General features: G+C 37.8%; 2 protein-coding genes and 1 non-coding gene across 3 annotated transcripts; 1 reads left to right on the top strand and 2 right to left on the bottom strand.

The window, feature by feature from the left end:
• Positions 1-11060: 11060 nt before the first annotated feature.
• On the bottom strand, positions 11061-12052 carry LOC113332472 (protein FAR-RED IMPAIRED RESPONSE 1-like). Its single transcript, XM_026579008.1, has 2 exons — positions 12008-12052; positions 11061-11768 (listed from the first exon to the last, which is right to left on the bottom strand). The coding sequence occupies exons 1-2, from the start codon at positions 12050-12052 to the stop codon at positions 11061-11063; spliced, it is 753 nt and encodes a 250-aa protein (XP_026434793.1).
• Positions 12053-13320: 1268 nt separating this feature from the next.
• LOC113332357 lies at positions 13321-16237 on the top strand. The gene is made up of 6 exons (XM_026578904.1): positions 13321-13332; positions 13437-14041; positions 14132-14715; positions 14804-14986; positions 15065-15266; positions 15398-16237. The coding sequence occupies exons 2-6, from the start codon at positions 13570-13572 to the stop codon at positions 16078-16080; spliced, it is 2124 nt and encodes a 707-aa protein (XP_026434689.1). The 5' UTR covers positions 13321-13332; positions 13437-13569; the 3' UTR covers positions 16081-16237.
• Positions 16238-19397: 3160 nt separating this feature from the next.
• Positions 19398-19471, bottom strand: TRNAT-AGU. The gene has a single exon. It is a non-coding gene; the product is annotated as a tRNA-Thr (tRNA).
• Positions 19472-23511: the final 4040 nt, after the last annotated feature.

Here is a 23511-nt window from a genome sequence, read left to right as displayed (position 1 = left end):
TGATCTTGTTTGTATAACAGCTTGAAGAAGCTAAGTTGCTACGTGCCCAAGGTCAACATGAGATGGCTTTAATCTTGCAAAATACGTCTTACACAATAACAAGGTGAACAGATTATATCGGTTGGTTGAAAAGTGGTTGGCTGAAACTCGATCTAGCAAGTAAAAAATACATTTCACTACCACTGGTATGTTTGGTAAAGACTCTAATATGCATCACAGAGAGCTGATATATCTCTTTTACCTTTGCAATGATGCATCTCAAGGATAATTTTTGAGCAGTACCTTAAACCTGCAGTGGAGCTCGCTGAGCCTAAAAAAAGTATAAATAAGAAGTGCATACAGAGACAGTGACAAACACATTTTCATCTTGTACACTATTCTGATGTTGTATTTAGAAGTTATGAAGAAAGGCTCATCTCTAATGAATGGCAAGCATCATTGCGACTGAGAAAGCAAAAGGTACCTGTGTTGTGAGTGCACTCTGATTAATGGTGATGATATTATGCGATTCCATTTTATATGTTAGTTGAAATTTGTGCAAACAAAGGAGCTTGAAGTACTTATCAAACGACTAAAAACTTCAACAAAGGAAAGTACCACCTTTTAATGCCAGTTTTCCTGGTGTACTGCGATTCGTTACCTTCCTGTGGGAGATAAGTTATTGTCTAATTCTTTTTTTTCACTTTTGACACTTTTCTGAATGTATTCTGTAGGCATAAAAGATGGATTTGTCGATAAAAATACAGGAATTGCAAAAGCAGCTCACAATGGATAAGAGGGAGGCTGAAAAGCTGCAGGTATAAAATAAACGGTCTTGTTAATGTTAGAAAAAGTTACCATGCAGCTCACAATGGTGTATGCTTGTGGTAAAATAACATGTATCTCAGTGGTTGGCGTGTATGTAGCTTAAGGTCATGGGTTAGAGTTCTTCACAATATAAAATAATAAATAAAAAAAAAGATTTGGGTAAGCATGATCTTCTTAATTTGACCTTGATGCACATCTTTCTGTTAATGTTGTTGACACTTCACAACACAAAAGGAGATAATCATCAACACTTGAGAAATCAATAATGACAACTGCAATATGAAACTTAGCTTATATAAAGACAACTCTCTTTATTGATGTTTAGAAAATCTCTCAAAACTAAACACAAATCTCTAATCTTGCTCCTATGATCAACCACAACTTTGGTGATCATATATATATATAGAACTATGAATTACTTTTCCTAGTCCTATTACCTTATTACATGTCTTTCCTTTTCTTAGAACTAGATGACTTCTAATTCCCTTAGGATTACATCAATTTCCTAATCTTGTCCTAACCATCTTGTTAGTGAATTTTATGTTGAAGTTTAACCAACATTCTCCCCGTTAAGCTTCAACCTTACCCGTGACATATCTTGTACTCCAATCAATTGTCTCATTTTTTCAAACTTGATCCGAGCTAATGCCTTTGTCAATATATCTGCTTTCTGCTCAGTTCCTGGTATGTGTTCAACGTTGACGATCTCCTTCTCGATACATTCTCGTATGAAATGATACATTTTGTGAATGTGTTTCGTCTTCCCATGAAATACTGGGTTTTTAGTGAGTGAAATTGCAGACTTATTATCAATCTTGATGAGAACTTTTGCAGGTTCTCTTCCTTTGATTTCACCCAACATTTCTTGAAGCCATATTGATTGTTTAGCTGCTTCCGTTGCGGCCATGAACTCGGCTTCGCATGATGAGAGAGCTACTTTGTCTTGCTTCTGTGAGCACCATGTAATAGGTGCTTCACCTAGATAAAATGTATGACCAGTCGTACCTTTTCCATCATCTTGGTCAATATTATGACTGCTGTCACTATACCCAACAATTCCTTTTGATCCTCCTCGTCCATACTTCAATCCATAGCTGATTGTTCCTCTTAGATATCTCAATATCTGATTTATTACATCACCATGAGACTTGCATGGACTCTGTATATAACGGCTTGCTACTCCCACAGAGAAAGCCAAATATGGTCTTGTGTGTAATAAGTATCTTAGGCATCCAACATTTCTTCTATAACTCGTTGAATCAATCTCTGCTTCTTCTTGTGCCTTTGAAACTTTAAGTCCAAACTCCATTGGTATCTTAGTTGGATTACAAGTTTCAAGTCCTGCTTCTTTCAGAATTCTCCTTGCATAAGCTTCTTGTTTAAACTGAATCCCATCTACTCCTTGATGGACTTCTATGCCAAGGTAATAAGTGAGTTTTCCGAGGTCTGATATCTCAAACTTTGATGACATTTCTCTCTTGAACTCATTGATCACCTTAAGGGAGTTGCCAGTCAAAAATAGATCATCTACATAGACTGCAATCACAAGAAGCGTTCCCTTTTGATCTAATTTTGTATTCCAGGCTCGAGGAGCTTGTCTTAGACCATATAGAGCTTTTGATAACTTGTAAACTCTATTCTTGTCCCTTTACTTCGAAACCTTCTGGTTTTTCAACATAGACATCTTCACTTAGTTCGCCATGCAAGAATGCCGTCTTTACGTCTAAATGATGTATTTCCCAAGAGTTTGATGCAGCTTCTGCTATTAAGAGACGAATTGTCTCTAGTCTAGCAACTGGTTCGAAAACTTCATCAAAGTCTATGCCTGATTCTTGAACGTATCCCTTAGCTACAAGTCTTGCCTTATATTTGTTAATAGTTCCATCAGCATTTCTTTTAACCTTGAAGATCCACTTGAGGCCAATCACTTTTAACCCACCTAGCTTATCAACTACAAACCAGGTCTTGATTCTGTTGATTGAAATAATTTCTTCTCTACATGCTTGTGTCCATTTAGTCGAGACATTTGCTTCCTGAAAATTCCTTGGTTCATCATTAACAGAAAGTAGCATAATCTCACATTCTTCTGCAGCTTGAAGAACATAATCCTCCAGATACTGTGTCTTTTGTATCTGTTTTGTTGATTTTCGCAGTGGAATGGGTTGAGTTATTTCATCGATCTCCTCTTCTTCTTCTTCTTCTTCGTTATTCTCAGTGTTTTCATTATTCTCTTTTTCTTCTTGATTAACATCATTGTTTCCATTGGTATTGATGATTATGGGTCCTTTGCCTTCAATTTCTACATAAGATCCATCCCCAAACTTCACTTGTCCTTTGATTTTCTCATTGAGTTCAGAAAAGTAGTGTCTTTTACCAGTCATGTGATTGCTGGATCCATTATCTAAATGCCAGATTCCTTCTTCTCCATCCTTTGATTCGTAGTTCTTTGGTATTAATTTCCCTTCGTTTAAGAATACAACTTCGTGCATGAAAAGAGTTTTATCTGCTTCCCTTGTTTCATTCTTGTTTGCTTCTTCCATCTTTTGTATTCTTTCAGGGCACACAGAGGAGAAGTGTCCTGGTTTATCACATCTGTAACAAATAATTTTTTATCTATCCTTCTTTTCTTTCCCTTGGTTTTGATCATTCTGACTTGTTGTTCTATCTTGTGAGTTAAACCTTCCTCCCCTTCCTCGGCCTCTGTTTACTCTACCACCTCTTCCACGACCTCTTTCTCTTGTCGCAGAGTTTTGTTGGTAAGAGTTTGTGTACAAGAGTTTTCCTTGAGTTTCTCCATTGTTTTCTTCATCAAGGATTCTCTCTTCATATGCTTTCAATCTTCCAATTATATCTTCATAGCTAGTCTTCTTTAAATCTAAGACTTGTTCGAGAGAGGATATGATATGAATATACTTGGATCTTGGTAAACTATTGAGAAACTTCTTTTCCAGTTTATCTTCATCAATGGATTGTCCAAGTGACGCAGCTTTTGAGGCTATCTCTGATAGCTTTCCTACAAAGCTATCAATAGTATCAGTGTCTTTCATCTTCAGTCTTTCAAATTCAAACATTAAGGTTTGCAGACGGGCTTCTTTAACTCGATCAGCTCTGAGATTACGTGCCTTTATTGCATCCCAAATTTTCTTTGAAGTTTCCTGTTCACCAACTTGTAGAACAAGACATACTGGTATTGCTTGAAAGAGTAATCCAATGGCAACATTGTTTTTATCTGGGTCCAATGTACCAGGTTCAATTGTTTCCCAAACTTTGTAGATTTTCATCAGTACCTTCATTATCATGGCCCATACTGTGTAGTTTGTGGTGTTGAGGATTGGAACTTGTATTGATGGTGGCGTGAACTGTTTTGCATGTATGATGGTGCTCTCATCTCCCATGGCTCGGTGTAGACAAGCTCTGATACCAATTAATGGCAACTGCAAGATGAAACTTATCTTATATAAAGACAACTCTCTTTATTGATGTTTAGAAAATCTCTCAAAACTAAACACAAAGCTCTAATCTTGCTCCTATGATCAACCACAACTTTGGTGATCATATATATATATAGAACTATGAATTCCTTTTCCTAGTCCTATTACCTTATTACATGTCTTTCCTTTTCTTAGAACTAGATGACTTCTAATTCCCTTAGGATTACATCAATTTCCTAATCTTGTCCTAACCAGCTTGTTAGTGACTTCTATGTTGAAGTTTAATCAACAATCAGCACATCTCTCTGTTAATGTCGTAGAGAGTAGATGCTTTACAAGAAAATATTAGATAATCATCAACACTTGAGAAATCATCAATCCCTCAAACTAGACTATGCCTGAAGGATATGTGGCCATTCGTAACACAATTTAATTATTTTAGTTTATTCATGTTGAGGTTCAATTTCAGCTGAAGCTTAAAGAAGACTGGAATGTTGTAAATGGATTTATCTATTTGTTAGTGTATCTTATGTATACTTTTTCAATCCCGGGGCTTTCTGTGTATGTTATATAATAACAACATTACGAAATAACACATTCTTTTTGTTGAGGTGGATGGATGAACGGTGACATCTACTATGCTATAAAACAAATAGACCCACCAGAAAATTATTCAAAAGTAATTGGTACCCAGGAAGTTATGTACTAAGTTTGAGCGGTTCAGTACTTACCCCGCCTGATACTAAAGTAGTTGTGTTCAATGGTTTTTTTTATCATCAAGACCCACAAGGAATTACTAAAAAAATAATGCCTCATGTTGAGTGCAACTTCCCATAAATTTGCACCCATTCTGGAATGTATCGGGAAGAAAGGTATACATTCTATTTTTCCTTAGATTTCATCTAATTACTTTCGGGATTGTTACATTGATGCGTATGCATGAAGGTGCAAGTGCCTAGTGAATCTTCTAGTGATTTGGTTAATGCACAATTATACTACTACAATTTATTTTAAAATAATCATATGGTTCAGTTTGAACAACATAATACGATCTTCCTTTACTGCTGACAATTAAATCACTATGAAAAGCGAAGGCACACCTGAAGTTGGATTTTTTTTAATTATTTCATAGGTTGACTCTCTATAAATGTTCCAAGGATTTGGTAAATTCAGGAATAGACATTGAAAATCAATTATAATATGCATGATTGTGCTGATACTTACTTACACAGGGTTTGTTTCTGAGCTCTTGTTTCTTCTTCTTCTTCTTGTTTCTGTAGCACTGTACGATTTCAGTTCAACTTAGTAATATCTCTTTGCAGGTTTGGCACAACAGGTTAATTTGGTATGAAAGGGCTTGTAATTTAATTTGTCACTTCATGTGTAGGTTCAAAAAATGGTTCCTTTTTTATCACAATCAGTGAAAAATTGGCAATGATCGGTCATGGTAAACAATTGGGTTCAAGCAGCAGTTATCAGGCCGCATACATATTTTAGATCACTTGGCAAATGTTGTTGTCATGATTAACATGCGCAAAGATAACGGCTATGATGACAAAAAATTTGAAGTCGGAGAGTCCATGTGTTTTAATGATGAGTGGTTAAGATATTTCAGGTCACGATAATACACTACCTCCGTCTTAAAAAAAGTGGTATTTGCACTTTTTTGTTTAAAATCCGGAGCAATTGGTAAATTGAAAATATCATTTTCTCTAAAAAGTGGGGAGTATTTCCAACCATGGCCTAGACTTTGGGACCTGATGAAATGTTTGGTCTAGCCTAGACTTATTTGAAAAGACCGTCAAAACTCAAAATCATCAGGACGCGGACACGACACGGACACATGGACCGAAATAACTCAAAATCATCAGGACACGGACACGTTTATATATATATTAATTAAATAATTTTTATACATTAATATCGGAAATGCTATTCCCAACGCTCTTCACAGCACTAATTACAGCTCAACTGACGTGTCGTCACAGCTGTGATAAAAACGTGTCAATGAAACAACTAAAAACGTGGGAGAGAGAGCGTGCTCGGTCAAATGGGTCTCTGCAGTTATTAATATTATAAAATTTAGATTTTATCTCTCTCTTTTTATTTACAGCTGTTGGAGAGATAAAACCAGAAAAACAGATCTCAGTCTCACTTCTCCGAGAGCCGAGACAGAAAATAGTTGAAATGAGTTTTCTGAAATTTTTCTTATGATTTGTTGAAGAATTGAAATAGTAATTGATTCTACAAATCTTTTTATATTCATATGGGTATTTGATTTATAATAATTGATTCTACTGAATGACTAGATTTAAATCTATAATTGTTTTCATCATGAAAATTAAAAAAAAATGAGTTGGGTTTCTTAAATTTAGTCAACATAGTCGAAATTTGGGTATAACTTAAATTATTTCGTCCGTGCAGTCAAATATGTTTCATTCATTTTCTATAGTGCCTAATTATTTCTCACCGTTGAGTGTTTCCGTTGATTTAGTGCAAGAGTTTCATTTCGTCGATAATAAGCAGGTAGGTGCACATGAAGTGTTCGATAATTTGTTATGAAGAAAGAATTTTATTTTATTTTAGTGATGGTACGCTTTTACTGATAATTGTAAAAATGACTTAGTTGGATGCTACATATTTATGTAGGAATATATTTCCATGCCAAAGTGTTGAAGTTTGGTTTTCACTTGTTGATATATGTTGATATGGTAGGTGTAGAGGGTGCTCTCAAAACTCCTTTTTTATAGGTTAGTATCATGTCCACTTGATTTTGATCTTTCTGTTGTTGCGTTTTACTTTTATTGAATCTTTGCGTTTTAGTTAGTGCTTAATTCTTTGTCATTGTTGAGTGCTTTGATTTAGTGCAAGAGTTTCATATTTTGTAGATGTGACTTGTCTCTGAATCCTTTCATGATAATATGCAGTTATAGATGTAGATGCGTGCAAAATTAGAACCCACAAAGTTACAGATGTAGATGTGTGCAAAGTTACACAGTGTCGGAAAGTTGAAGTGAAAGATGGAGTGGAATTTGATAAGGTAACAGGAATCAGAACCCACAAAAGCTTCCATGTATCAGTGATCCAAGCAGTTGGATGTGAGAAACTTTCATTTGATGAAAAAGATGTTAGAAATTTTTGATTAACAATCAAATTCCTCTATTGTAATTCTGAATCTGAATTGTAAACTTTGCATCAGATTTTCATATAATTGTTGTAATTCTGAATCTGAATTGTAAACTTTGCATCAGATTTTCATATAATTGTTGTAATTCTAATTTGACGTTTAAACTTTGCATCAGATTTTCATATAATTGTGATCATAGACTTTGAGTAATTTGTTTTAATTCAAATTCAGAGTTTTCTATAGTTCTTTCTCACGTTTTCTTTGTGCACCGGAATAATAGAACTTGTTGAAGTTAGTGCTAACTACAGGGACAAGTTTCAAAAAACAGAAGTGAAATTACGTTGAACAGAAATAGATTATATATAGTCTTTTACATTGTGAACACGTAAATCACGAAGGCATCTATATGTTCAAAAACAATGTTCGCACTCTAGGTACATACTCGCACTGATGATACAATCGCATTGATTCCTTGGCTCAAAACCTTCGGGTTTATCATAGCCTCATCTAATAATATCTCGAGAGGCGTTTACGCAGGGGAAGATAAAGAAAACGAAGTATAAAAGTAAAACTCATGGAGCGTTAGACGAATATAAAGTGCTGAAATGTAAATAAGACTGGGATTTACGTGGTTCAGCACTAAGGCCTACATCCACGGGGTTGTTGTTTCACTATCTACTTGATGATTACAGAGATAGTCGAATGACTTTGGAGTTTACATAGGTCTGTGTATTCTAAAGGACAAACTTACACTCACAATCCTTCTCTCTATCCTTCCCTCCCTCCTTTTTTCCGATCCCCTTACTCTTGGTGGAGAGGGGGTATTTATAGGGTTAGAGTGTGGGACCCATTTCTGAGGGCCGTTGGAACCTTATCTTCTTGTGTTTTGTTTCCATCACGCGGAGATCTTTGCTCATTACTTGATCACGCAGAGTCATCCTCGTTCGTTCCACGGGTTGATCGACACGTATACTTCTCAGAGTGTTTAATGCGGGTAGTTGAGACGCATGCTCGTGTCAGACAAGTGTCTTATGCCCCTGTCGCATCCATGTCAGTTAACCTTCTCTTCACCGTTGATCTTAGATTCTTTTGGGGATGAGATAAAGTAACTCTTCGGGAGTTATTTGGTGCTCCGCAGTACATCGTGTTTTCGATACATCTTTTAACTTCTGCCCTTAGATTTGTTCGGGCAAAGATCCGACGTCAAAGGGACGGGCTTCTTGGCTGTGGGCGTGTGTCATCATGTTTTGATGACTTTGTACGCATGCTCTCCACGTGTATTCCTGTATACACGTGTTTGATGATGAAATATGTACACACACACATAATTACAGCGACAATGCACATAACAAAACAAGTTGCGTATTTACCAATAGAGAACAAGCTACAGGTCTGCAGGTCATACTAAACAAGTCGCATATTTACCAAAAAAGAACAAGCTGCAGGCCTTCCAAAAAACAAGCTGCAGGTCTTCCAAAAAAAGTAGAAAATTTTAAGGATATTTACCAAAAAAGAGCAAGCTGTAGGCCTTCCAAAAAACAAACCGCAGGTCTTCCAAAAAAGTAGAAAATTTTAAGCATTCAAAGAAGACGCAGTCTGGTAATTTTACTGCCAAATTGAGTTATACATCTGCAGATTAGGCGCATTAGGCGGCAACACTGATGCAGACTCTTGCATATGAAAAGAATTTGCTCCATCTAATTCCTAGAATAACGACGACGACAAATCAGTAACATATCTCATTAGAAACAAGTCCTAAGAAAAATAAAGATCTAAAGGAAACAAGTCGCAATAAAAAATTACAGAGCTTCATGGGAAAAAGTCATACCATCGGTAGTCCTACGTAATGAGGAGGTAGAATCCCCAAGGTTGAGGCACTTGTGGTAATAATCCGTTCGCTTGATACATATGAGTTTGTCCTATTACTCCATTATATTGACACATAGGTACTTGGTGTAACATTCCTTCTGTTTGATACATATAATTAGGAGCTGCTATTCCATTATGTTTTTTTTTGTGGTACAACCTATGTATAATGCCAATTGTATTAATCATTACAGTGTGAGATAAAAATAATTAACAATAGAGAATGATCAAAATAAGTTACATGCACATTTCCATCTCCATCCAAATTGGTAGTTTTAGGATTTTTAATTTTACTACCTGGTGGTCTGCCTCGTTTTTTAGTCTTTGGTACAGGTACATCAACATATACCGTACCATCTTCTTCATTACATGCATTCCCACTATTTCCACCCATAGGATTCTTCTTATTACGTTTCCATGTCGTTTTATACGTATTAGCTCGTGGTCTGCCAGGTCTTTTAGTTTTTTCCTCTGGATTAAGCACATCCACATCAACTGAATGATCAACATCCACTTTCATGGTATCCACAATATCTTCTCCTGGAGAATCTGTTTCTTGCACTTATATACATTGTTCATTGGTAGCGTTATTTTTTTTCAATAGATCCATTTGTATGGCTAACAATTGCTTAAGATCATTGAAACCAGGTTCTGATTTTACTGCCATGTTTGCAACCTCACTGAAAAGAGTACTCAAATTATTATAACGATCACGCTCGACAGTGTTTTGCCAAAACCCATTATTAGCTTTCATACTTGTGTGAGACCTCTTCACATCTTTACTCCATCTTGTTTTTATGTATTTATCCGGTAACAACTTGATTCCATTCCTGATTAATACATTAAGAGCATGTCTACATAGAATTCCTTCAAACTCAAACATCCGGAAACTACAAGACACCTCGCAGCTATTTGAGTAAAAGATCACATCAAAGTTCATTTTGCTTTTGAATCTTTTGCCCATCAATCCCTTCGATCCACACACTTGCACGAGTAACATATTTAAATGTTCCGGGAGGATCCTCTTCTTGTTTAATAAGTTCACAATACATTTTTGAGGTCAGTTCATTTTGAAAGTCTTTAAACTTCGACAAAGTATACAGTCCCTGCATCTGTGTTTCCATTTCAAAAAATGTAGCAGTAGGAACCAATTTGGAACACGTTTTTGCATCAGTTACAGTTTCTTTCTCTGACTTGTCCCTCGTTGCACGTTCAAATTGCTCTACAAATTGTTTCAAAGTTATCTTTGGACCAAGGTAACCATCGAAAAATGAGTTCATACTCTCGCTTCTTTGTGTAGATTACATTCCAGCCCAAAAACAGTCATTTAAAAAACAAGGTACCCAACGATGCCTGTCTATGTATAAGTTTTTAAGCCATTCACTGTCACACAATTCATACTTCTGTAACATCTCCATCCATTTTGTTTCAAACTATGATGGATATTGAGAATTGTAGACAACCTTTTTCATTGTATACGTAATGCGCGAACAATTACTATGACTTTTAAACTTTTCCGGCAATTTTTTCATCACATGCCATATGCACCATCTATGTCTACTGTTGGGGAAGACTATTTCTATGGCATTTTGCATAGCCTTGGCCTGGTCAGTAATTATTGCAGGAGGAGCACATCCAGACATACAATCAAACCACTTTGTAAATAACCATACAAAAGAATCCGTATCTTCATGTACTACCAACCCACATCCTAATAATATTGATTCTCCATGGTGATTTACCCCAACAAATGGAGCAAACGGCATATCATACCGGTTCACCAAGTATGTGGTGTCAAAAGAAATAACCTCCCCAAACTCCTTATATTCTTATCTTGACCTGCCATCTGCCCAAAACAGGATTGTCAAATGCCCAGTGTCATCTATATCGACACTTAAATAAAATCCCAAACCTTGTGAACCCATCTTTATAAAATACTTTAAAATAACAACTGCATCTCCTTCTCCTAGCCGTGCACTTCGCAATTTATCAATTAGATTTCTACAATCTTTTTGAGAACACGTCATATTCTCATGTCCACCGGCTTCATTTACACAAATATCATAACTTTTGCACAACCTTATACCAGATTGATCAAGAAGATCAATTTGATTCTTTACCCCAGAATTAATAAAACGGTTACAACAAAAATGTCTGGCGAATTCCGGTTTCAGTTCATGATTATGCTCCAAATTTAGCAGACTGATTACATAACCAACTAGACAATCTAACCGCAACACTAGCTTGGCTTGACAACCACATTTTATTGTTGCTTGAGGCCTTAATGGTTTTTCAGAGATGGAATTACACTTACCTGCTCGAGCACAAGTAAACTTGTAGCTTCTTATACACCCTTCACCATTCTTCACAGACGTGCTTTTCACTACAGGAAATCCTTTCACTTTCCCAAATGTCTTGTAAAACTCCCATGCATCATCTATAGACTCAAACCCCATACCAATAACAGGTTCTATATTAGGTTTGATTCCACTAATATCAGTGCACTCTGACTTTTCAAAAGTCTCCTCCTGCATCAACTAAGATAATCAATACCATATAATATAAATAAAACTACTTTTAGTCACTGAGACATTTTATCAAACAATTAATAGGCATGTTCTGTATCATATTAGTTAGTAGGAATTAGTGTTGTTCTATGATACTGAGAATAAAATCTCCAATACTAAAACTTGAGCATAACAATATCCATAACCAAATTCAATTAATTTTTCAAATAAAAGAGAAGAATTAATGGTTTTGGAGTGGTTATACTAACCGTGCTCTCCACATTGGAAGATTCTCCTACTTCTTCAATATGCATCTTCTTAAAAGCCTTCTGTGGATTCCCCAACCTCTTAGAAAAATAATAGTGTTATGGTGAAAAAGTTCACCAAAAATTTGTTTAAAACACATTTCAAAGTTCCCAAATTGAATTTTTCCCGCCCAATTTTCAGCACAAAATAGAAAGAGAAAAGAAAATAGATTGTCAAATCTACAGACAAAGAATTGATCGAGTATAATTTCTCTTTCCCAAAGTTTATTACACGTGTAGCGACACGTCATCCGAGCTGTGTATAGTGTGGTGAAGAGTGCTGCCAATAGCATTTCCGCATTAATATCGTAGTATTATGATATATCAAATACATTAATCACACAAATATATGAAAAAAACTCAATGTTATGCCATTAGGTTAGCCCACCTATATAAATATTAACTATTATACTAATTTTCATAACCCATTTGATTACCCAATTAGTAAAATGATGTATAAACTTCTACACATGCATCGTGTCGGTGACTCATACGCGTCCCGTGTCCAACGCGTGTATGATGTGGACACGGTTCCAATACTGGTGTGTCCGTGCTTTCGTGGGTCTAGGTATAGACACAGGAGTCACGATGTAGACTTTGGGTCCAGGTCCACATAACTAATCTACCATTTCTCTGGTACTACGAATATGGCCTTCAACAGTTCAGGGTTGGGTGTCAGTTTTCCCCAACCCACAACAAAGATGTTACAATCTCAACCGGTAATTGTCAGTTGCAGTCAAATAACTTCAACGAGGCCGAGTTACTTAATGACTGCATCAGCGAATTCAATGGTTATATTCCAGCTCCACTCTCCTTGAAATCATAATTTTTTTTTTCAGTTACATACTTGCACTCCATAGGTGTTTGTTGAAATGCCTACCTGATTTTTCTGCTTAAGCATTTCTCTGTTTTTTTCTTGGTTGTTGTCTCATGAGCCTTTTCAGTCCACCTTGTATATCCTGTGAAGTGTGTTGTTCCAACGGAAGGTGGGAATCATTCCAGGCCCACATTCATATATATTACTCTTTTTTTTACTGGGTTTTTCAGGGATCAAGCTAACATGTCGACTGCAAATGACGACACCGACACGTCTCAAGTAATGCTCCCTTCTTATCACCACTAGACTAGTTTTTTAAGACTCATCTTTCGAAAGTCAATGATGTGATTAGACAAATTTATGCCAGTGGATGACTTATTTATTCTTAAACAGTATATTGAAAGATAATCTCTCTTTCATTATTCAATAATCAACTGCGTTTCTCTGCAACTTCTGTGACGATTCTTAGAAGGTAATGTTTTCTTGGATTGTTCATGGATTTTAAGATTAGTAACCAGCTTAATATAGCTTCTTTTCTTGAAAAACATTCAGCTGACTTTTTGAAATGGAGAAAAGGGAAGAAAATAACAAATTGGAAAAGGTAGAGAAGAGAGGTAACATTGCCTTCTTTTCAGCAAATCGACCACCGGTGCCGCTTGACATATTCTCTTGCACAATATCACCTACATCGAGCCGAGATGAACTTCGCATGACTGATGGGAAATCCTACAATTACAATGGCACTGAGATCCCACCTGAAGCCCTTTTGAAACTTTTCATGCACACAAGTTTGGCTGGCTATAGCAACAAGGCTGATATAGATTCAGGTAATATCACAGGCATGATTTTTGTTTCCGAACGAGACAACCTTGAATTGCTTCACATAGCTCTCCGTCACAATTCCGTCAACCGACCCAGCTGCGTGGCGGTCTACAGCTTAGGCTTCGTTTTAAGAAGATTCCACGCTGAATCTCCATTTGAAGATGGTCAAACCCTGGAAAGGGTCCACTTCAAACATCCATCTGAAGATGGTGTTCGCCTGGAAGACAGCGGTTGCTTTGCCGGCGATTATCTCATCTATGTCAGCACCAAGGAACGAGCAACTGAACACCGTCAGCCTTGGACTGCTGTTTATAAAACCAATCTTACGACCGGAAAAACTGACCGCCTCACACCACGAGGTTCCTACTCTTCTTTTATAACTGTTATTACAATCATGCCTTGTGGATTTAGATGCTGAATTTCTTGTTATTGATTATGCTTCAAACTAGAGCATGCTGATTTAAGCCCCTCGGTATCCCCTTCTGGAAAGAAGATAGCTGTGGCGTCATTTGAGGGAACAGGAGGTTGGGATGGTGCAATCGAAGACCAAAAGACGAACATTTACGTCATGAATGTAGAAGAGCCTTACGATCGTAGGTTGGTTGTGGAAAATGGGGGTTGGCCGACTTGGGGAAGTGATGATATTATATTCTTCCACCGCAAGGATGACAAAAAACCTTCTGAGAATGCAACAGAAAGAAATTACTGGGGTGTGTTCCGATCCGAGATTAGCAATACTGGCATTGTGCCTGTGCGTGTAACCCCAGATAACATTGATGCGTTCACCCCGGAAGCTATTAACGCCACCACAGTAGCTGTCGCTACTATTCGGCAGAAATCAGAGATCGGTGATACCCGTGTTGAAGCACAGTATCGGCACATTGAGATTTTTTATTCAGCAGGAGGGCAAGAACCCACACAAATCACTCAAAATGTCAGACCAAAGGGTGACCATTTCAACCCCTTTGTGATAGGTGGTGGGATTCATGGGAAGCGTATTGGCTACCATTGTTGCATCAGTGACCCTCTCGAGGTAATAAGAACCAGTTTGTGTTCATTTAAGTGCTTTTTGTCTATCCTAAGCTATGCCCACTCGTTCAAATGTTTATCACTTGTGACAGGAGGAAGAAGAGATCAAAAGACAGTTTCAAATCATCACTTCTCCAGATCCAGATGTAGGACTGTTCAGGGTGGGAGGAGGATTCCCAACATTTTCCAAAAGCGGAAACAGACTTGCATTTGTTGACAATCATTTCAAGACTGTATATGTACTTGACAACGAAAAGCTATATGAAGCTACGGAGGTACCAGAAAGAGTATGAAATATAATTTTCTGAATTCCATTTATAAAATTGTTTGCTGATATAAGTTTCTGTTTTCAGCTAACTCCAAACAGCATCTTCTCGCCAGTTTGGAACCAAAATGATAGATTGGACACACTTTATGTATGCATAGGACCTTCTTTCAGCCCTGATGCAACGGTAGAAATCTACGCTGTCCGAAATGTATCTGGTGGTAAAAGGCAACTTCAACCTCTCACAGATGGCGGGTTCTACAATGCCTTCCCATCCAGCAGTCCAGACGGTAATCATTTTTTTCTTTTTACATAATCATCCTTCTACTTGTTCTTTATTTCACATAGTCGTTGCTTAAGTTAAATAAACGGAATGAAATGGTTGATTTGTATACAAGAGACTGGTTGAAACTTGCATCAGGGACAAGATTGGTTTATCAATCGACAAGAGACGGATACAAGAATCTGTACATAATGAACGAAGCTAAAGGAGCAGTTAAAGGAGTTGAACCTGAAAGGCTCACGAATGGAGATTGGACTGACGCACAATGCCAATGGTCTCCTAAAGGAAATTGGATAGTATTCTCATCAAACCGCGACAAGCCTCCAGGTGCACCAAAAAGAGATGATGGTCTTGACCGAACATATTTTGCAGTGTATCTAGTGGATCCGGATAATAAGGATGTGGTTGTAAGAGTGATTGCAAGTGGAAATGATTTTGGGGGGCATGTTAGCTACCCATTCTTCAGTCCAGATGGACGTAGCATTGTTATTACTTCAGATCTTGGTGCAGCTTCTGTTGATCCCATATCTTTGCCGATCATTACCCACTCAGCCAGGCCTTATGGAGACATCTTCACAGTCGACATTGACACGGATGACATAGAAAATAACAAAGATTTGAGGATGTGCAAACGCCTCACACACAGTAGATATGGGAATTCAACGGGTTCCTGGATCGGTTCCTCACCTGGTGCCACGAGAGCAGCTCGAAAGCTTCTTCGAAAGAAAGATTTCGCAAGAGCACTCCCTTGTCCATATCTTGGTGGAGAAGAAGGTTCACAAATGACCGGCCACCCCGTCTTTCCAAACGAATGTGACTGATTAGTGATTACCATTGTGTTCTGCTTCTATATTATTTCTTTTCGTCCTTTCATTCATGTTATGATTGTCATTTGATATTTGCAATGTGTAAACCCCACCGTTGATGTGTACAGTCCATCTATTTGAAAGCTAATAATAGTTCTCTATTTTATGTTCTCTAAGAGCATCCACAGTGGGCGAGTATAACCAAAAATTTGGGATGAGATCGTAACGCAGTGGGACGGAGTAAAAATTAAATCCCAGCCAAAGATCAAATCCCAGATCATATTTGGTCGCGACCAAATACCAAATCCTAATATAGTCGGGCGTAAATTTAAAGTACGCTTGTTGCTGGGCGGACACCCAACCATCCGCCCGTTCACTTACTCATCAGGCGGGCACCAAACCATCCGCCCCATTCAAAATGAAATTCATCAGGCGGACACCCAATCATCCGTCCGTTCACATTTCGTCAGGCGGACACCAAACCATCCGCCCCATTCAAAATGAAATTCATCAGGCGGACACCCAACCATCCGCCCGTTCACTTACTCATCAGGCGGACACCAAACCATCCGCCCCATTCAAATTTCGGGCATAAACCAATTTTACGCCCCATTCAAGCGTACACCAAATTTACGCCCGTTTTCGTGCGATGATTAATTTTACGCGCGACCAAATTTGGTCTTCTCCCCATAACGTCACAGTACAGATTAAACTCATATTTAGTCTTTTTTTTTGGTCTTTGATCTTTGAGTTTAGTCGTACCATTGCAGTCGCTCTAAGGCCTTGATGAAATTCGAAGTGGTGACTTATGGGGAGCTATAATCGTCTTTAGAGCTTCTCCAACGGTGAATGTGGGTGTTTCATAGGTCGCATCATTTGTAAGACATTCTCTTGGTATAAAATCCTAAATATTAGGAAAAAATAAACTTTATCTCCAACCCATTAGATTGTTTTATCCCTCTTTAGTTATTTGTAGTTATATACTAATTGGTTAAAATTACTTTCATTATTGTTTCCATTGATTTTTATTAAAAAAAATGTGACTAAGATGGGAAGACATCTCTAAGTGAATGTCTAAAACTAAAGGTTCACCTAGACGATGTCTAATTTTTTTATTGCCACCTCATCTCCACATCAATGGGTTGGAGATGATTTTTTGTAAATATAGTTGTGTATCCCATGTGGATTAAGACTTTTTCCCTCACACACAGTAGCTCTTAGAGTTTCTCCAATGACATGTGTGTGGAGATAAATGTCAAAATCCACCTAGAATACACATCTATTTTCTCTAAAATCATTCTCCAACCATGATGTCTTAAACCAATGTATAAGTGACTTTGGGTAGACAATGTTAAGGAGAATGTCAAGTTTTAGACATTTCCCTTGACATTGTCTACCATCCTAGTCAGCTTTTAATTAATTGAATTGAGTTTAACATATTATTACGAGATATTATTATGCTTCTGCAGTTACACAACTTGGACGTTTTGTGAGGAAAGAGTGTAAATCTGGAAGAGATGGTTTGATATACTTTGATCAGTTAGTTAATTTTGGAAAGACCATTGCCATCTAACATTACATTTAATCATGTATTGAGTTCAGTTTCTAAAATTAAGTGTTACTCAGATGTCATTATGCTGTACAAGAAGATGAATTTACTTGGAGTAAAACCCGATATTTACACTTTCAGCATATGTTAAAGAGAGGGTATCATCCAAGTGTAGTCTCATTTTCTACACTGATTATAGGCTTGTGTATAAGGATGAGATTCAACCTGCCTTTACAGTGTTCGCTAAAATGACTCATGCAGGTATTCAACCCGATGCCTTCACATGTAATATTCTTATATCTGGGCTTTGCAGAACTGGTCAAGTGGGTGGTGCTCTTCAATTCAAAAAATAATATGCTGAAATGGAACTGCAGACCTGATGTTGTTTCATATATATTGTGTGATCATTGATACACTTTGCAAAGGAGGTTTAGTTGATGAAGCTTTGGTTCTCTTCTCCGAAATGCTTAAGAGATTTGAATGTTTCACCGGGTGTAGTTGTTTACAGCTCTTTGATCAGCGGGCTTTACAATTCAGGCAGGTTGGATGGGGCAAAGAGAATCTTTGACGACATGGTTTGTAGAGGAATCTCTGCCACATATAATTCTATGATTCATGGTAATTGTCTACATGGTCAGCAAGAAAAAACAAGAAAATATTTTGATGAAATGATGGAACAAGGGATTTTACCCAATGTAGTAACCTTTAACATATTAATAGATTCACATTGTAAAGATGAGATGACGGACAAGTTAAACATAAAGCCTGACCAGACTACTTATGGTTCAATGACGGATGGTCTGTGTTTGGCAGGTCGGCTGCAGGATGCCGTGAAACTGTTTAACTCAATGGTAGATAGGGGCCTTGAACCGGATGTTATCAGTTGCACTAGAAGCGCAAGTTGGATGAAGCTGTGCAGCTATTCAAGAAATTAAAACAAAATGGATTGAAACCAACAAAAATTACTTACAATATACTATTAGCGGGACTATACCAAGATGGAAGTATGAAGACTGCATATAATTTATTAAATGAGATTCAAACTCTTGGTCGATCTCAGTTACATATGGTACCATGTTGGATGGACTTTGCAAGAATCGAAAAGTTGACGAAGCGATAGAACTGGTTAAGTCCATGGAAGGTAATGGTATCTTAGCTAATATTCACATATGCACTATTCCTATTGGCTGTTCATTCCAGGCTGGGGAGTTGGAATATGCCAAAAAACTGTTTAATCAAATACCAAAAAAAGGATTAGCGCCTAATGTTGTCACTTATACTGCAGTGATAGATGGCCTCTTCCTTAACAACATGTTACTGGAGGCTAACTTGTTAATCATTGAAATGGAAGAGAACGGCTGTCTACGAGATGCTAGAGCATATGATACCATCATTAATGGTTTTCTTGTAGCCAATGAGACTACAAAGGCTCTGTATTTCCTTCACAAGATGCGGGAAAGAAACTTTGCACCAAGTGATTCTGTTATATGTTTGTTAGTACACACCCTATCGGGACAGTGCAGAGAAAGGAATCAGAAACTTTCTAAACCTTAAAGCTTGCAATTACCAGTACTGGAATCTCATCCAAAGTAACCATCAACCCCTTAGGTACATAAACTCTATAATTTGGGTTGAATTTAATTCAAAATGATTAGCCAAGATTTGAGTTGAAAATGCAGTTCTTTACCGATCAAAAAACAAAAACAAAAAAGCCAAAAAAAATAAAAAAAATTTGCTTTCATTGAGACTTGAACTCAAGACTCAAAAAAAAAATCAAAAACATTGCTTTCATTGAGAGTTGAACTCAAGACCTCCCGCTTACTAAACGGGTGCTCTAACCAACTGAGCTATGAAAGCTGGGTTGTTTGCTTGGATATCCGACTCTTACTAGTTCTAAGGATGAATAAAGCTTGCATGGTAACAACTGGTCGTTTCCTAATCCTTTTGCCCATAACAAACTCCCGACCAAGCACTACTGCAAAACAGAGGACAATCGCAATGAGAAAACAATCCAGTCCATAATCCACAAGGTTCGCCGGCGGAAAGTGCTTTAACCGAAGCTGAAAAGATCATAAAAATCATAGCTAATACAATGAACAAACTCATGACATTTTTGTTCTTCATGTCTTACTATGAAATATATTACAGTTTGATGTTGATTTCTTTTTGTGGAATGGGTATGATCGACTATGTCTGAGATTGTTCTTATATATAATTTGGCAACACAACTGTTTGGGAGGTCAACTCTTTCGCAAGCTTTTAATTAATGCATGTTGGCATACATTATGTTTTAACAGGTTCAATCATTATTATTTTTAACACAGAATTGATTAATTCATGTTTTCTGTGTTTTTTTTTTTTTTTTTGCATGTATTGATTAATTCAAGTTGCAATGTGTATCTATCCACAATGAACCATTTGCATTTCAGATTTGACCGGTACTACTATATTGGGTCAAATACACTGCAGGACAACGAAAGATTAGAATGTAAATTAGAAACAAAATTACGAATAATAATTGTGGGACCACACAAAGATTATGTATACTCAGAGGAAGAAAAAACCATTTATACTCGAAGGGGTAGTTAGTAATTCTCCGAATCATTCCCGAATGTCGGGTCTATTGCTCTTTCCTTGTGCTTATTTCGCTGTAGGAGGTTGGTTCACAGGTACAACCTTTGTTACTTCATGATATACCCATGTGTCGGTCTTATTCCCATATATTAGAGATACCCTCTATATTAAGTAGGCAAGGCGAGAAATCGAATGCCTTTCTCGTACGCCAGAGCTGTTTAAGGAAGGTCTTCAAGCTAGATTAGAGAAAGGAGGCTCCCCGGATCCACTTCTTCAGTAATCTATCTATGCGCCTGCTTGTGGTTACCCGTTACTGACTGGCTAGATCACGAAAAAAAGATTCGCTCACCGAAGTGAAAAAGCCTCCCCTTCTTTATGGAAAGCAGGTGGAATTCTTTCAAGGTATGTAGATCCGTTCGAGGTGGTTTTACCAGCGTGTAGGTAGTCTAACTTCATGTGACCGAGATTCGCGAACTTATCCGAACTGACCGAATCCGAATGATACTTCCGAACTATTTGAACTGCGAACCTAGTTCCCGGATTATATGAACCTCACGAATGATTCGCGAACGTATCCGAACTGACCGAATCCGAATGATATTTCCGAACTAGAACTCCCATAGGTAACTCTCTGACCAGAGTTATGTTGATTGGTTTTTGTTTGATTTTGTATATATTTTTGTTTGTGGGTCAAAACCGTTTCTGCTGATTTTGGTAATTTTGGGTGTGTGTGGGTGAGAAATGAATCTAAACCCTAAACAATGTACTGCACAAGAGTACTTTTGATTCGAAAGATCAATCTGTACAATCCTGGCCTAAACCAAGAAATGGTCGTTCCAGGCTTTCTTCGGTCACAAAGTGAAGGAGAATGGTTGGTCTTAGGGAGGGAAGCGAAGAAAGTGTTGAGACCAGAATAGTTGATTCTCGAAGTGTGGGCGTTTTGCGACTTGTATCAGAAAGTTGAACTGGCTAGCTGAGTGAGAAAGCTATCAGATGATTTCTGAATGTGTTATTGTTTTCCTGACCAAAACTTGTCGTTTGGTGGAAATAGGTGAGACCTATTTATACAAGTCAGAGTGAAACGTACCCTGGTCTCGTAGGAAGTGGAAACGATTGAGTGGTGGAAGAAAAGAGTAACGTGTAACTGTCATATGTTATGCTTTCATGATGAGGGAAGTGAATTCGTGTAACCGCCAGTCATTACGCTTCCATGATGAAGGAAATAAATTGTTTACACCGTTACTTTTCACCACCACTAATTATCCCATTTCATGACATTTTCTTGTAACGGGCGCTTTGCACGCCGCACACTGTAAACCGCCAGACCAATACCCTGATGACTTCCCCCAGTTTATGACATATTTTGATGTCTCGAGTGTTTTCGTGGAAAACATGTAGCACCTTTCTACGTGTGGCAAGTTAAAATCGAGAGGCTTTCCGCAGGTAAATAACATGTGATGCTAGGCTCGTTTTGGCTAGTGTCCTAAAACTTGTCGCGATCTTACCAGTTCGGTGGCGAACTTGGATGGTTGAGATTGCATCTCATGCAGAAGGATGGCCATTGATTATGGTCACATCTTGTTGTACAACAAAGTGGCGCGGCATGCCAATGGCGTAGCCGTGGCATAGAGGTATGCTAGTAGCCGCGGTATACTGGTATGCCAGTGATGTTGCGGCATGGCCAAAGCTAAAAATTGGCTCTGTGGCCAAAGTTAGGTTTTGGCGTCGTGAAAGAATTCGCCGTGGAAGAATTAGGGCTTGGCGTGGCCAAGGCTCCGTGGAAGAATTCGTCGTGGAATAATTAGGGCTTGGCGTGGCCAAGGCTCCGTGGAAAAATTAGGGCTTGGCGTGGCCAAGGCTCCGTGGAAGAATTAGGGCTTGGAGTGGCCAAAACTTGGCACCGTGGAGTTGGACCCACATGTGGCAACATTGGCCATGTTTCCACGCCAATCTCTTTGGTCTGGGAAATGTTATTTGGTTTTGGTAGCAATTTTCCAAAATTAGGGTTTGACATGTTGAAACCCTAATTAGTGCACGTGGCATGCGGCTGCGGCATGGCGCCACTTTTGTACAAATAGCGCCATGGCTATGCCAAAGGAACTATGCAAGGCCATAGTGTGGAAACAGCCACAGGTGTAAGAATTGTTGTGGGTGTCTATTTATGGCAGGTTTCCACGAAGTGACATGTTTGCGAGGTAGCATGTTGCGAAGTTTGTGTGACGCCTCATATACTAAACCTGCTTAGATATTAGGATTACGACCTAATTAAAGAATTAAATCAAGATTATCGAACTTAAGAACCATATTTATGTAAAGTGCTAACAACAAATTCCGAACTCTCTGATACTGTATAATTGAAGTCTCTCATGTGATATGATATATTAATGTGTTCTTTACAGAATAAAGAAAATATACATATAATAAAAGATACACAATAACACTATATTTGATAAAGCTCTATGCTACAGAAAACGGATATCTCTATGCGCTCCATTTCTTCTGATTACTGAAACTGAAGTGAGAACGAGTGAGACATCATCCCAAAAGGGTGCTCAATGAAAACATGTAACTCTCAAGTAATCACTAACATGCTTCACAGTTCTAAAAGAATATAAATTGAAATAAACAAGAAGAAACTAATCATTCAGCTATTTATGCATCATGGAGCAAGTGTCACTCTATCCTCGCCAAACTCATTGGAGAAGACGACGCGAGAGCAACCCTAGTCAATAATAATAACATCGTCCACACATAGTGCTCATACAAACCATGATTCAGAATATTACCATCAAGATCAGAAAGTTAGACAAACAAGTATAATATGCACATGAGTGGTTTTCCCCAAAATAAAATAGTATATATAATAACGAAACGGGGAAGAAGCCGCCCTACTAGGTAATATTATAACGGGGAAGAAGCCGCCCTACTATATATTATTTATATACTATCGAAACGGGGAAGAATCCGCCCTACTAATATATTGAAACGGGGAAGAAGCCGCCCTACTAAGTAATATTAAAACGGGAAGAAGCCGCCATACTTAACTTAGCAAAGAGCCGTGGGGAATCACAGAGACTCCTTGCGGGGAAATCATACAACACATATTACACGCACATCAAGGCACACACAAGCATCTACATAGATAGTAAAACACGTAAACATGCCAAAAGTAATAAAGACTCATCATGCTCGCAATAGAAAGAATGCTTAATGATTACAAGAAGGTTACAGAGTTCCCACCTGATTTGATGACAAGCCACGCCTACCTTGTATTCTTTAATCCACTGGTCCATCATTTGAATTGGTCTATCTCAATATTGACT

This window comes from Papaver somniferum, unplaced genomic scaffold, assembly GCF_003573695.1.
Source record: "Papaver somniferum cultivar HN1 unplaced genomic scaffold, ASM357369v1 unplaced-scaffold_131, whole genome shotgun sequence".
In the NCBI taxonomy this organism is placed as follows: Eukaryota; Viridiplantae; Streptophyta; class Magnoliopsida; order Ranunculales; family Papaveraceae; genus Papaver; species Papaver somniferum.
The sequence above is the reverse complement of the archived record's forward strand: the minus strand, read 5'-3'. Positions and strand labels throughout refer to the sequence as shown.

What these genes read in the sequence shown, in the direction of transcription:
- LOC113332472 (XM_026579008.1), bottom strand. Translation starts at nt 12,052, where the DNA reads ATGCATATTGAAGAAGTAGGAGAATCTTCCAATGTGGAGAGCACG. An exon ending in CTTCCAATGTGGAGAGCACG is followed by an intron (nt 11,769 to 12,007) that starts GTTAGTATAACC and finishes TGATTATCTTAG; the next exon opens with TTGATGCAGGAGGAGACTTT.
- LOC113332357 (XM_026578904.1), top strand. Translation starts at nt 13,570, where the DNA reads ATGACTGATGGGAAATCCTACAATTACAATGGCACTGAGATCCCACCT. An exon ending in GCATCAGTGACCCTCTCGAG is followed by an intron (nt 14,716 to 14,803) that starts GTAATAAGAACC and finishes CACTTGTGACAG; the next exon opens with GAGGAAGAAGAGATCAAAAG. An exon ending in AGCTATATGAAGCTACGGAG is followed by an intron (nt 14,987 to 15,064) that starts GTACCAGAAAGA and finishes TTCTGTTTTCAG; the next exon opens with CTAACTCCAAACAGCATCTT.